Consider the following 15,627-nt stretch of genomic DNA (forward strand, 5'->3'; position numbering starts at 1 on the left):
TTATTGATTGAATACAGTAAAACGGTAATATTGTGAAATATTATTACAATTTAAAATAACTGTTTTCTATTTAAATATATTTTATAATGCATTCCTTATATGCTGATTTGTTCTCTTTTGTAGCAATGAAAAAGTCTTTACTGTCGTCACTTTTGATCAATTTAATGAATCCTTGCTGAATAAAGATTTTTTTTTTTTTTTTGAAAGGTAGTGTGCATGTTCACATTTCTTTAAAACAAATATTGCAAATCTGTTACTAAGATTTTTGACTTGTCTAAATACAGCTTAAAAGATATTTGATTTAATAATATTTTCTTGCAACAAACATTAAACAAACACATTAATTCCATTCTAAAATCATGATCACAAAACCAAATGTATATATTTATTTATTTATTGACAATTTTCCTGTACGGTTCCTCAGGGAACATGAAATGAATATTACAAAGAATGAATGAATTGCTGAGGTGTCCTTAACTCTAATTTATTCTTCTTCCACTTTGCATGCAGGCAGAAATTCTATGAAAAAGTCAATATTTGCCCTTGAGGGCTGGGTCCACAGGCCACTCCTTGTCATACACACTATAGTGGCCATCTGCACCCGATTCCGCCCTGAGAACACGGATCTGTCAGGCAGGAAGGCAAACGCACCGGCAGAGGTCTGTTAGCGATTTGACTGGATTGACATGTGGGGGGAGGAGTAATTCGGTGCAATTGTCTAGAATTCTAACGTAACCCTGTTTGAGATGCACAAACAATGAAGCATTTAGAGGTTAAAAGAGCAAACCGGAACTGAGCGAGAGTGGCGATTATATGTGTATACAGTCTAATGTGAGTCGGAAGACTGAAAATAAAAAGTTAATTTCAGAAAGAACTGCACATTCTGGTGATTTTTTTTTTTTAACGTTTATTAATTTACATGTAGAAAAAAACCTTACATTTCTGAATGTGCCTTTTATTGTTTATGCGGCGCTCTGACACATAGACATATTTCAAATAATAATACAAAAAAAAAAAAAAAAAAATCATCCGACTTGTATCAAAATAAAACCATGGGAGAATAGTGAATCAAACCAAAAAAAAAAAGAAGAAAAATCGAGTCCCAAAAGAGACAATGGCCACTGTTTTCACAGAAAACACTTGAATAAGTTTGGCCTTGATAGTGGTTTGTAGCCCATTTTAGGCTCAGTTGAACACTGATAGAGCAGGACAGACCCACACGAGTCCGAGCTGGACTGAGGGTCTGACAGCATGAGAACATCAACGCACACAGCAAATCAAATGAGAGCATCAACATCAAGTAGGAAATAATCACAACTACTTCTCCTGATTGTCACACTACAAAGAACAACTGGTTGATATTTCTTTAGCAGGCTAGGATCACTTTCCATCACAAGGTATCAATTCAAGTATGCAAAAGGGACTTCGAAGACGTTGTATTTTGTGCCCAGACGCAAAAGGTAACGTTTCTGAATAGTATTAACCCCTCACGTGTACAATATTTTCAATTGGGGCATACAGTGAACATAATGCCAATTCATAAATACAATTTAGTGCTGCAATATATAGACAAGTATCGGTCAGGCGTTTTTTGAAACTGAAAATCCTTGAAAAAAGAAGGACCAAGTGTGAAAATGACTTAAGGCTCTTTTCATGACTGAAAACCAGTAAATTTTGAAGCATGTACACATTTCATAGAAGGATGGTTTCTCCCTCTTCTATAGAAACCTGAAAATAAAACAAACAATTCGCCATCATTAAACATCAGATGGACCGAATTCAACCAGATGAATCTTAAAATAACATTTCTGTGCTCTAATAACTTGTCAATTTCATTATACTGATGTGCAAATTATAATTTGGAAAACTGCACATCAGTATCTTGGGGTTTTGGGCACCAGGAGAAGCTGAAGTAACTGTACACCACCGAGTGAAGACGATTATTTACACCTTGTCCTAGTGGTTACAGAGCAATGTAGTACAATCTTTAGCAGTCAGGTCAGTGGTACACTGAATCACAATAAAAAATATACATATGAATCACCATCTCTAGGAATTAGTATTTACATGTAGGCCCCAAAGTCAAGTAATGGGTTTAGTCACTGTCTGACTCTTCATAGAGGATTTCAGATCTTCTCCCAGCTTTCCAGATCAGGAAAAGTGGTGTAGAATCGAGAAGAAACTGTTTATGTTCAGATCCTGATGAAGCAACTGTACAGGCGGAGGAAGCAGATGGGATTGTGCTGTCACAGACGCAAACATCCCCCTCCACATCGTACTGTTTCTTTGAGTCAGGTTCAGTCCCTGTACACGAGGCTCATTTTGAGTCCTGTTGCCCACTAGTGGCGAGTTCAAGGAATTGGAGCTTTTCAGTGCGTTAGTGTCCGTGCTGGGGAGGAAGAGGTGGTCCATTCACACCAGGGTGGTAAAACGCACAATTATTTTCATACCGACAGTTTCCTTTCATCATGAAATGGCGACACACTGGCCTCTTTGACATGTCTGAAATGAAAGAAAAAACTGGACTTTAGTTTTAAGCTTATTTTTAAAGTTGGAAAATGAATGCTTTTGGCGTTCAAACTTACCACCCATGCTGTTATGTCCTCCACGTGGTCCTCCGCGTCCCCCTCGTCCTCTGAATCCAGGATCTCCTCCTCTCCCTCGCCCCCGGTGGAAGTGACCTCCTCGGTGTGGACCTCCTCTCATGGAGTCGTCACCCCAGTAATTGCCGTTGTCCGCACCACGGCCCTGTGGACCGGGCGGGGGACCCATCATACGTGGGCCGCCAGGGTTGAACGGTGGTGGGCCATGGCCGTGGGGAGGAGGAGGTGGAGGATGGTTGAAATGTGGTCCAGGTGGCTTGTTGGGAGGAAAACCTCCATTCATTGGCATCTGCATGTTGTTCATGTTGTTCATGTTCACGCCAGGGCCATGACCAAGCAGACCGGTGTTCACTACAAAATGAGAACATTAAGTATGTTGTTTAACCATCATGCAGTTTTTCCTCAACATAGCAGTGCTGTTATGGTTAACTAAAACGTTAGATAAAAGGTTTGTTAATTGAAATAAAGCATAAATGAAAGTATAAAATTAAATATATAAATATTAAGAGAAAAACAAACTAAAAGCAGAAATAAAATTAAATACAAAGAATATAAATACAGACTAAAACTGAAATAAAATAAATTAAAACTATACAAAAATTATAAAATTATATAATTAATTTGTTATATATATATATATATATATATATATATATATATATATATATATATATATAAAACAAACAAAACTAAAATACATAATAAAAGCAAATTCAAAATATTAATAAATATTATAAAAGTATGTAAATAAATTAAAATAACACTGTAAAATAGATGAAAGAGAGCAAACACGTACTTGGTGGAGCATTGGGAGGCGGGTTCTGATTCTGGTTCTGGTTCTGTTGCAGAGAGCCCAAAAGCTGCTTGATCTTATCAGAGAAATCAGGCTGTTTGATCAGGTCCTCTGGAGACTGGTTAGATCCCTGAGCACCCTGAAAACAAGCAGAGATGCTTAAAAAACAAAGCCTTTGCACATTCTCATGGTAAATAACATGTAGATGTGTATTTTGTCTTACCATAATAGATGTGAGTAGTTCCTGGACATTAACAGCGGGGTTATTAGTCACTGGTGGGGCGCTGCCTTGCGCCTGAGGGCTGCGGCCGCTGCTGCCCAGGCTGCCCATGAGGTTGGCTAGAACAGGAGGGAGCTTGGAGCCTTCATTAGAGCCAGAAGAGCCAGAGGCAGCTGTGTCAGCGGACTCCATGTAATTCTCCTCCATCATACTGCAGTCCTACAACACCACAGAATGAGAAAGAGGTCAAATCACATACCGCATCTGATACTTCTAAAATAAAGACAAAAATGGAGGGGGAAGCATGAAAAAAGGTCATTGGCTGTCTTACCTCATCCAGTGGGATGAGACGAGGCGGCATGGGCTCATACGGCTCAGGGTCTGGCTCGTGAGGACTGTCTGGAACACTGCAGAGAGGAACAAACCATATATGTCCATTTAAATTTCAAATTATTATCATGCTTTTAAAGACAACAAAATTATCATTTCATTACCCTATTTACTTCATAAACATGGACAGTTTATTTGTGCCAGGGTTATTATTAACTAAAAGTAAAACTATTAAAAACATTTTTTGTTAAATTAAAGCTGAAAAAAAAAAAAAAAAAAAAAAAAAAAAATATTATATATATATATATATATATATGTGAGAGAGAGAGAGAGAGAGAGAGATGAAAAATCTAAAAATCAATATTTAAAAAATAGAAATATTGCCTCAGAAACTAATTGAAAAAAGTTTAAGTTGAAGCACTAAATTTACTAAAATAAATAAAATATTACTGAAATAAAATAAATTAAACCTATATAGTAATATTAAACAAGAAGAAAAACGAATACAAATGACAAAAGTAAACTAAAATGAACATGAAGAACAACTGATTTTTGCATGTTATTGCATAAGTAGTAGATAATATCATGTCCCACTTTAACAATCCAGTCAAATCCAGATGATTGGTTGTCTTACCTCTCCTTGCTGAGGAAGATCTCCTGCAGAATGCCCATCTCTCGGTCTCTCTGGATCATTTTCTCTCTGCTAGTTGCACCTGGAATGACCAGGCTGCCTATGAGGGTCAAAGGTCGCGGTGGAGTCCAGGGCACCCTCTCCTCCATGGTGTCGTGAGAAAGACGACGAGCCATTTCAAACGTATGCCTGTCCATCATCAGCTCCCGTTTAGCCGCCTCGCCGAAGTCCTTAATTTTATTGACATTCACTGAGGTAGAGGAATAAAGAGTGATGATTACTATTGAACAAATCCCACAAGTATATAACGTGTGATAAAATACAACATACACAGTTGTTCAAATGTTTGGGGTTAGTAAGCTTTTTTAACTAAAGAAATTGATACTTTTATTCAGCATGGATGCATTAAATTGATCAAAAGTGACAGTAAAGACATTTATAAAGATTTTTAAATGCTGTTTTTTTAAACTTTCTATTCATCAAAGAATCCTAAAAAAATGTACCATGATTTCCACATTTTAAATATATTCAAACAGAAAACTGCTAGATTATATTGTAATAATATTTCACAATATTACTGCTTTTACTGTACATTTGGGTAAAATAAATGTAGCCTTGGTAAGCATGAGAGACTTATGGGAAAAAAAAAAAAAAAAAAAAAAAAAATCTTACAAACCCCAAACTTCTGAACAATAGTGTAAGTGAGGAAAGTGTTGTTTTACCTCTCTCTGTCTCATCCAGGTCAAAGTAGAAGTACTCTTTGAGATGATCCTCTTCCGCCCACCGAACGCTTTTCTTTTTCTTTCCTTTCTTAGTCAGACTCTCCTCCTCGCCACGAGGTTCAGCCAAAGCATTGGGTTTATCACCTGAAAACATGAAATAAAGCATTTTAAATTCAGCACATTCAGCTCTCAGTGAGGCTGTGGCCAATTTAAACGCAACAGGACTCACTAGTATCCATGGCTTCAGGGTCCTCGGTGGGCACGGGTGTGCCGGGCTGCTCTAGGTCTTGGTTCTCATGAGGAGGGGTCTGAGATGAAGGAGTCTCAGGGGAAGACGGTTTGGCCTGTGTGCCCGAGTATGACTGTGGCCTGCCATCAAATGGACAGGGCTGTGGGGGACAAGAGAATTGAGAGGAAAAAAAACACAGTTAGTAGATTTGTGCCTTTAGATGTCTGGAAGAAATTTTAAAAAAAATCCATAAAGCATGAACAAAAATGAGGGTAGTCTGATGTGGCACACCTTATTAGTGGTAGGGGAAACTGCTTTTGGTTTCTTTTTCTTGATCTTGATGCCAGGCACTGGAGCGGAGTTGAGAGCATCCAGAAATCCAGTGGCCTCCATCGCTAAAAGGAAAAGAGATGGGTATTCAGCACTAGTTAGAGGGGAAACCCTACTCTCTCCACCTAATTCAAAGCTTTTTTGCAGATTATCATAATCATATTGCTGGAGTTGAGGTGCTGAATGGGTATACTCACGCTGTGCGGGTATAATTTTGACTTTGATCTCTTTGGTAGAGTTGGGGGTGGTGTTAAGCGGCTTGTACTTCTTCTCCACTGGTGGTGCGTCATTCGGCGATGTGCTGAAGGAAGAAAGTCAGAGTTTAATGATTCATTTCAAAACCTCCAAAGTAAAACTGCATTCATATTCATTCAAATCATGAATCAAATGAGAATGGATTGCTCATTATTGGCACAAAAAAAAAAAAAAAAGTTTTTGTTTACCATGGTCTTTTAAGCATAGCTGGCTTGATGTTGTATTTGTCTCCCAATTGGGGTGCAGTGGGGGTCTTCTTTACAGGAACTGGAGCTGGGCTCTCAACCTCCAAACCTGCAGACACCATGTATTCAGTAAGTTTAGACAGATCACTTTTCAAATGTGTTACTGAGACACAAGAACCTTCAAAACATTGTGTAAATGTTACTGAGACAAAAATAAATAAATAAATAATAATTAACCTTTTTTAGGCAGCTAAACACTTTAAAACTATTAAAAACGACTAAAACTAAAATAAAATAATTTTTGACCATTAAAATAAAGCTGAAAAAAAAAAAGAAAAAAGAAAAGAAAAGAATAAATATTAAACCTAAACTTGAAAAACTTGAAATGTTTCCTTTGCCACTAACTAAAATAAATAAGTTTAAGTACTAAAATTGCAAATTGAAAATATAAAAATAAAAGCCAATTTAAAATATGAATAAATACTATAATATATAAATAAAAGTGACTAACCCGTAGAACGGATCTTTGCGTGACTTGGAGCATAAGCTTTTGGTTTGTCTTTCTTCTTCTCCTCATCTGCTCCCTTTTCTCTGGGCTTCACCTCTGGACGCACTTTTCCGTCCTCCTTTTTCCGTTTCTTGTCTGATGAAAAACAGAGTTGGGTTACGTGCCAATAACGGGAACCCCACTTGGCTATAATTCACATTAAAAGTGCAAGCCTACTTTAACAGAAAACAGAGTGACACAGATGACAATGTAAAAATGAGAAGCCCTACCATTGGGTGACGCTCCACTGGCGACGCTCTGAGAGCGTATAATAGCCATCCAGCCATCCACCAGCACTGACGCCAGCTTCCTCAGCTCTGGGAGAAAGAGAAGCCACAGAGTTCAAACCTGAGCTCTGGAACACTGTAAGCAATCTGTCTGGCATTGATTTATGAAACATGTGCTCTTACCTTCTGTCTCACCACTCTTGCTCAGATGTTTCACCAGCTTGGCTGTGTTGTTCTAGCAGGAGAGAAAAAGAAAACACACAGAGACCAGGTGTTAGAAGACTGACGGGGCATGTGTGTGAGTTTTGTGGGCTGTGGTGTGGTGAAGTACCTGTTTGAGGTGGTCCACAGTTAGAGGGAGTTTCTGCAAAGTGAGCAGTATGAGTTGCAGCAGGGGGGTGTTGGTGGTAGTCTTTGAGTAGGTGAGCCATGAGTTCAACAACTTGTAGCCACCAACTCGAATGAATCTGAGTGGAAGAGAAAGAGTTAAGCACAACCTTGAAAACAAAAGTGTTTCAACAAACAGTTTTTTTCTTTATGGATATTAGTCTTACCGATTAAGTACATCATGTGATTTTGTCTGTAGCAAGATGTTCAGATACATGCATCTGCTGACCATTTTATGCGAGGCCTTCATGAGACTGTTTAAAAAAAGGTTGGAAAGAGGAAAACAAGTTATAGAAATACTATTGGGTTAATTGAATGAATGGAAAATAAAAATGGTAAAAGCATCTCACCTGAAGACTTTAGCAACTCCCTCAAGACTACGTAGCTCTCCATCCTTCCCCAGCAAAGCTTCCACGCCTTTCAGCACCTCTCTGGGGTCCACCGGGCCCACGGCCATAACTGCTTACTGACAGTGGGAGAGAAAACAGGGGTTATTCATGTGCTTATGCCACTGGGGAGAATCTAGGATATGGCATAAAATCGCCCAATCAATACTGAAAAAATTAGATGGCACTTAAGGAGAGCTCACTGGAACAGCAAAAGGACAGCGCTGAATCTTTCACAAGTTATTCCCATTAATGTTTACCCAGGCAACTATGGATTTGAAGTAACTTGGAAACAACAAGCTCTGAAGACATTGGGTAAGATGCCAACAAATATGGAGTAGAGAGAAATTTCCATTTTTTTTATATATATATATTCAACTGAATCTGATATGGACTTCTTATCAGCAGTTTTCTGATTCACATCAGCTACGATGAAGCGCACTTATAACCACAGAGCAAGCAGTGTCCATTCTGTTCACAACAGCAATAGGTACAAAGTCATGTATTCATTAAGAAACACTACATTAAACAACAGTTGGTGCTCAAATTCATAGGGTTTCATCACTAGGAAAATGATGTAATTGCATAAAAAGGTGGGACTTTGATTACTAGATCCCAAAAACGGTTGGAATGTCAAGAAATGAAATATTACAATGCAGCTGACTACAAATTTCCCTTCCTAATGAATAAAATGTTTAATATATGACATCTGTTGGGCTGTTGATATTTACTGGACTTTCTGCCACTAGAAAGGGTATAACTGTTATAGTTTAACAGATGATTGCAGACTGAATTACACAACGTTCATGTTACCAGTCTTCCACTATAATCGAATAAGTCTGTCACTTATTTAATTATACTAGAAACTGGATGATTGGTAAGCGTTGAGCGTTGTATAATTCAGTTCATATCTGAAATGATGAAAGATAAATGTAAAAGTAAAATGTTACATTACATGTGTTATGTCACTGTCATAAACCCACCTGCTTTTTATATACAATGTATACATTACACAAAGTAAACATCACTGGTACAAAGGAGTTATGGAACAGAATATAATGGCTGTGATCAGTAATGTGCATTCAAATTATTATATCATTTAAATAATAATAATTATACACAAATAGAGATAAGAGAGGAAAAAAGACAATTTAAAAAAAATATTTGAGAATGCACTTACAGTTGAACATTGTTTTTACAACTTTTTTTTATTAGTAATTAAGTAATTTATATAAAGATAACCTTGTAATCCTCCAAAAGTTCAATTATAGTGTTTTAATACCATTTATCACAAATATGTCAAGACACACTAGGGAAATAACAGTAAAAGTGTGCAAATGATTGACAGGATTTTCTTGTTTAACAGAAAAGCACTGTCACACTGACAGCTGTGAACCACACAGGGACTCTGGCATTAACACACTTTCTGTCTTCCTTGTTTGACACTGCTGTGATCCATCTGTCTATACCAACCTAACATCTATAACTTAAAGATACATAGGAAAAACAAGATATTTGTAAATTGGAACAAATTGGGAAAAAAAACCTTACATTATGTTTATAAACATATAGTATAAAAATCAAAAATATGAACAATTTTATAAATACACATATCCACTGTTGTCATTGCTGTGGGGTTGATGGATATAAAAATGTGTAGGACACACTTTTTAATCAAGTGTCTTTTAAGTGTACTAACATTTAAATTAATCATTTGATACAATGCACTTACTGTGTATATACATGTTTTTATGTACTCATATTTACAAAATACCTGCATATAATTACATCTGCAATTAATTTCTGTAATTACATATATATTTACACTTCTGACTCTACCCCTACCCCTCAAACCTATACTCATACAATGAAACATGCCTCTAACCTTACTCATCTCCCTCTCATTATCAGGAAGTGTTTTGCTTTACAACATGAACACAATAAATACATTGTACCATTTTTTTTTCTCCATTTGCTGTAAGAAAATCCCCTTAAATAAAGTGGGACCAAAATGTAATTTTGTGTAACTAATTTTAAAGAGTAAGCTTTAAATATTTTTCAAAAGACACACTTCAAGTTTTGGAATCTCAGTATATTAACTGCACCTTTTTATTTATATTTTAAGTATAAACTTACAGAATTCCAGAACCACTAGGTGGGAAAAATATTCACAAATTTTTTGAAGTGCTTTAGTGGCTTCCTGAGTCTGTTCCCTCAATATATATATATGTTTTCTCTGTTTCATGACACATTTAGTTTTTTATACCTCACAAAAAATGTTGGTAATTTTGTCTCTCCATCTTTTCTATCCTGTTAAAAAGTAATATCACAAAAAAAGGCACCCCAAAACATCAGGAAATAAATAATTAACGAAGGAAATAGACTCTGGAAGACTTTTTCCACCTTGTGGATCAATGTCCAGTTGCAAGAAACTCGTAGAGTATAATTACGTTTAGAAATTATAATAGTAAGAGTATTATCACTAAGGGTTAACTTGAAACTGAGCACAAGGCTTTCAAAGTGTTATGTCGCCATCGTGTGGTAATTTCTAAATATACACAAATACAGAAGCGGTGAATTTGCCACGCAGTAATATAAGAAATTCAAGTATCAAACGTGATTAATATAAACTAAAATAAACATGTACAATATATGCAATAAAAATTGTAATATAAGATGGACATTTATCAGTAATACTAATAATATCTGAGGTAAAGCCAATTACAAAGAACGGGTGAGGGCGAGGGCAGTATATCTGGTGGGGAGAGAGAGAGAGAGAGAAAGAGAGAGAGAAATCAATCACGTCATTTGCCCTGCCCACGCGGAGCAACAGCGAGTATATCTCCCTTCAGTTCCTCTCTCTACAGCACACTTGACTGGACACCGACGAGACTAACCAGCTAACTACAGCAGAAAACGAACAACGCGGCGAGTCACACATTAAATAATATATACACTGAATGTATATAGATTTGTTTTACGACTGTTAGGCATGCAAGCGTTTAGCAACGTTTTATGTTCTACATTTCAAAGACAGTAAAAATGTCTACTAATGGCTGAATCGAAAAAGTTAGAATTTACTCACTTTTGATCGTGTGAGAAATCAGGTTTTGTCTTACCCGTAACACTGTTGTTGAAGAACTTTTTATAGTCACAACCGAACTCCTTAAACACGGAACAATACACACAATTCCTGGAAACGTCAGTTGTCATAACAAACAAGAAAAAGTCAACAAGATTGTACATTCACTGTAAAGAAAGTATTAACATTGTATCTGTCAAGTTTTTTGATGAAATGCAGATGTCAATAAACAAGTTGTCCAACTTTTAAAATAAACCTAAAACTGATTATATTACACCCTTTCCTGAATAATAATCTTCCTAGAGCACTGCAGTTAAACCAATCAAGTTCAACACCATGTAACCTACTTTCAACATTTTATCGAGTGTAACAAACAACTGACATCTTCAAGCAAATTGCCCAAAGGTTTTATGTTAGAACTCGTCAAAAACAAAGCATCCAGTGTTGGTCTGACTAAAGGCCAGTTATATGAATTTCTGTATCTACTCAATAGTGGCCACAGGGGGATTTGATTTGCCATCTGTCGAAGTCCCTCTCTATTATAGCAGCTCGCCCTGAGCTGACAACGGCTCCTCTGATTGGCTGAACTTGAAGCTAAGCCACGCCCACTATCTTTAACCACTTGTCTTCGTGTTCGCGGTGCGCTAGATAGAACGGGTGCCCGGTCGCCATCTTTGAATTTCCAACAAGTTTTTAAAAATACAACGGCTATACACCCCCGCCTGCCATTTGTCTTCTCGTTTACAAAGTGCTACTATATTTACCCCGCTAGCGACTCACTGATGTTAAGACGATACCTCGAGCTGTATACGGGGATGATGGCGACACGAGACAGCCGTTCCGAATTACTGTATTTCCCGTAGATCCAGTCAGAAAAACAAAGCCACCATTGCCTCGAGTGATCCGAGCAAAGGACAACCCGTCCGCCATTTTAAAGCAAAATCGACAAGACAAATAACCTATCTACGCACTCGTAAAACACAAAAAAATGCAATCTTTATAGTCAGACTGCTATGCATTTTATAAATTATCATTGCCTAGGGAGATTTATTTCATCAAACTGTATCCAGTTCCGCCAACTAATAACACCTAACGACATTATTATGAACAAAATGTTGCATTTCAGTCTGGGTTTTTTTTTCTCTCCGTTCGGCTAAATCCACAGGCGCCACTTGGCAATCTTTATGTGCAGATTGCGTTGATTGTTCCAGTGAGCTCTCCTTTGAAAAGAATGCAGTTTATAAAAAAAAGCCCAAATGAATGCAGTCACTTCCTGGCTCTGCCTATGGCAATCTTTATGTACAGATTGCTTATGATCAGCGATGGCTAGCTTATTATTCGATGATTTATCGTTACTTTAATAATCATTAGGATTACTCCGTCTCACACACAAAGAGAAGCAGGGCGTTGAAGCCGCTGCTTTGGCTTTGCGGTGTGAGCTCATACGCTAGCTAGCTGTCTCGCTTTATCTCAGCATGCTGTCTGCCTCTAGAAACTGTGGCGCATTTAGGTCGCCACATTCGAGATCCTTCTAGAAGTTTTATCTATATTTATATCTGGAATCATTTTCAACACAGACAATTGGTTAGCTTACGTAATTTCGATTCAAATTGGTTTGAAAGAACACTTACTATTAATACCTCTCCTCTGCGTCTCGGGTTGCTATTAATATATTGTGCTTAACAGCAACAAATTTCAGCTTTTTAACAGTTTAAGAGAACGTAAACTGTCATGACTTTAGCATTATTGGCTGAAAAATGGCATAATGGGCGGGATTGTGGTGGCTGAAATTGAGCTTTTCCTTCTTGAACAATCTGGAGCAAAAAAGCAGTGAAGCGAATGTCCGTTACTCGAGTAGAAAAATTGAGTTTTTTGGGGTTTGATCTTCGTACACAGTTGAAAAATCCTCGACGCCAGATCTTCACTGAGACTGACTCAGACCTGAAACGAAACAACAGCACAAAGAAACATTAGAGAAAAGCGAATATTTGGCGGCGGAAATCCAGATAACGGTCAAAAAATAGTTTTGCTGATAAAACTGATGAGGTAGCCGGACTTTGGGACAAAAAAAAAAGTATTTAAATCGCAAAAAGACGGAGAGCCATCCTCCGATACAACACTTACCTCAGACAAATCCAGGAATGCTCTAGAAGGGTGGGACTCAGTATATATAGTTCTGACGTTTTTTGCGTCACTCCGGTGTCGTGAGCGCGCTTTCGGGCGTTTCTTTTCAACACAAAATGGAGTTGATGATCACGCGGTCCTTTCGCGCGCACACTCTCGAAACGACCTTCTATGTTCAAGGGCGAGCCCATCCCCCACTCCATTTTCCGGTTGTTGTTTTACGGTGTTTGTTCAAGGATAATAATTAATTTGTTGGAATTTCTATTACATTTTTTTTTTATTACATCATTGTACACAATAGGTATATTCGTTTATACATTAAAAAACTAGCTATTGTAATTTGGATTCAGCGTTTTATGTAAATTACTTTAATGCTATTATGTTCAAAGTCTGGGTTAAAATGAGAAACGTACGAAGGATGGGAAAATAAAAAAGTGCATGCAAATAGGACTATTTCATATGTTCTGATTGTTTTTTGTTGACATATGTTTATGTCTTTATGCAATGCTTAATTCCTTTCATTAAAACTACAGTGGATTTAGAAATGGTATATTTTCAAGAATTAAATACAACAACATATACAATATTATAAAACATTTATTCATTTCTGGATTTATATAACCACAAATAACACCAATAAGACTGCCAAAAATTCTGCAAAGCGCAAAAATTAGAAATGGATGAACGAGGGATTGTCAGTTAATGGTTTCACAACAAGTACATTTCACATTGATTTCTGTAAGAAGTATTTGACAAAGTAAAATGTATGAATTTATTAATTTATCTCTTTAAAGTGAGAACAATAGTTGTGCACTTCCGTCACAGTACACTTTAACCTCTCAACAACTTCCTTGTTTGCTACAAAGACAAAATGGCAGCCTCCTTACAACGCATTGGAACAGTTATCTGCCGCACATTTCCTGTTATTTTACAACGAAATCTCCAAAGACAGGTTGGTTGAATAAAATCCTTTAAATAAATGTTGTTTATGTAACGTTAAGAGCAATAAGCCTGTTGTGGTTACAGTTCAGTCATGGCATGCGGACAGCTCAAAATGACTAGACCGACATAAAGGGCAATTTACGTGTTTTGTATTGCAGAGAATTCGTGATTGTAAAATAACTTTAAGTGCTGCTCCAGTGCTGCGTGTGAATTTTTGTACATCATCATCATCATCAGCTGAGAGCACCGATTCAACTGAGACACTGTCTAGATATGCAGACAGACCATGGGAATACTTAGAAAGTGAAGGTAAATATGATCACATTATTAAAGTACAGTAATTGTGGTCAAATGGTGGCTAGAATCGCTCTCTCCCCTTAGAGTACATTGAGCGCTATGGATCAAAGCCTGTGTGGTCCAACTACAGGAGGAACCATAAGGGGGGCGTCCCACCTCAAAAGACAAGAAAGACCTGTATTGTAAGTACACATTTGTTTTTGTTTAATATTCTTATTCAGATGCTTTTCTCAGTCCATAAACTTTTAATTAATGAGTTTTATTTTGAATTGCCATAGAGAGGAGATAAGATATGTGCGAACGCTTGTCCCATCTGTCGTGATCCAAATGTCATTATCCACTACAAGGTTTGTTTTTCAGTTCTTTATTTCATGTGGACTGTGTGAGTACTACACTTTAAAGTTATTTGCTTCAATATACAGTATTTGTTCTGCAGAATGTGAATCTGTTGCAGCAGTTCATTAGTCCTCAAACTGGAAAGGTGTATGATCCCACTCGAACCGGTAACACATTTCTCTGTACATTCAAGTGTATTATTTCTAATATGATCCTTATCTGATCACTTTTCTCTTCAATTGTTTCCTCAGGTGTGTGCATGAAACAACAGAAACTACTTAACAAGGCCATTGATACCGCTAGAGATCATGGTAAATTGATGTTTTAAGTACCAATGTGCACACAATTAAAAGAAGCTAGAATGAGCTGATCAGTCTTATTATTTGATGAAGAAGTGCTTTATTTTTTTTGTTTCCTTTTAAGGCTTACTTTCTGTCCAGTTACCTCATGTGGACTACTCTAAAGAAGACTACTCAAACAGCCATGGTGCTGTTGCACCAACCCCTGCTCCATTTTCTTTCAGCTCTGGAGAACTGTGGTACTCATGGTATGGTAGTATAAAACCAGATGAGCGAGAACTGGCAAGAGTGAAGCGGATCTACAAAGACTACCTGAAACCGGATGTTTGAGTCTTGTTTGTAATAGACTTTAGTCAGGGTTGACGCCATACTAAATTTCTTCTGAAAACGAGGCTGTGAGGGGTAGACTTAGTCTTTACAATGGCATGCACTGGATAAAGGTCCAAGATCACACATAATTTATGGAGTTTTTGTCTACAAAACAATGATTTGCCAGCTAAACAATTGTCATGTACAATTAATTCAACACATTTCTGTCCCTCAGACTTGTTTTAATTCTTGTCAGAAACTAAATACGGTGCTACCCTGACTACAGTCTATAGAAAGACACATTTCTCCTTAAGTGTTGTTACATTCTGTCCAACCAAGATGAGCATAAAATACATTTAACTTGTTAAAATAAAAGCTCTACAACAACTTGAC

The 15,627-nt window shown here is 37.2% G+C and overlaps 2 protein-coding genes across 2 annotated transcripts; one reads left to right on the forward strand and one right to left on the reverse strand.

The window, feature by feature from the left end:
* Window positions 1-376: 376 nt before the first annotated feature.
* On the reverse strand, window positions 377-13,073 carry ppp1r10 (protein phosphatase 1, regulatory subunit 10). Its single transcript, XM_051871816.1, has 18 exons — window positions 12,559-13,073; window positions 7,810-7,925; window positions 7,627-7,713; window positions 7,404-7,539; window positions 7,256-7,307; window positions 7,076-7,162; window positions 6,810-6,941; window positions 6,302-6,407; window positions 6,056-6,159; window positions 5,820-5,923; window positions 5,529-5,688; window positions 5,300-5,443; window positions 4,581-4,827; window positions 3,948-4,023; window positions 3,620-3,835; window positions 3,400-3,535; window positions 2,586-2,954; window positions 377-2,502 (listed from the first exon to the last, which is right to left on the reverse strand). The coding sequence occupies exons 2-18, from the start codon at window positions 7,914-7,916 to the stop codon at window positions 2,378-2,380; spliced, it is 2,388 nt and encodes a 795-aa protein (XP_051727776.1). The 5' UTR covers window positions 7,917-7,925; window positions 12,559-13,073; the 3' UTR covers window positions 377-2,377.
* An 844-nt stretch (window positions 13,074-13,917) lies between these two features.
* On the forward strand, window positions 13,918-15,626 carry mrps18b (mitochondrial ribosomal protein S18B). Its single transcript, XM_051871817.1, has 7 exons — window positions 13,918-14,003; window positions 14,152-14,302; window positions 14,375-14,472; window positions 14,569-14,637; window positions 14,727-14,793; window positions 14,878-14,937; window positions 15,050-15,626. Exons 1-7 carry the CDS (start codon window positions 13,923-13,925, stop codon window positions 15,253-15,255), a joined length of 732 nt encoding a protein of 243 aa, XP_051727777.1. The 5' UTR covers window positions 13,918-13,922; the 3' UTR covers window positions 15,256-15,626.
* The last annotated feature ends 1 nt before the right edge of the window (window position 15,627 follows it).

The sequence above is a fragment of the Ctenopharyngodon idella genome, chromosome 19, assembly GCF_019924925.1.
Source record: "Ctenopharyngodon idella isolate HZGC_01 chromosome 19, HZGC01, whole genome shotgun sequence".
Taxonomy (NCBI): Eukaryota; Metazoa; Chordata; class Actinopteri; order Cypriniformes; family Xenocyprididae; genus Ctenopharyngodon; species Ctenopharyngodon idella.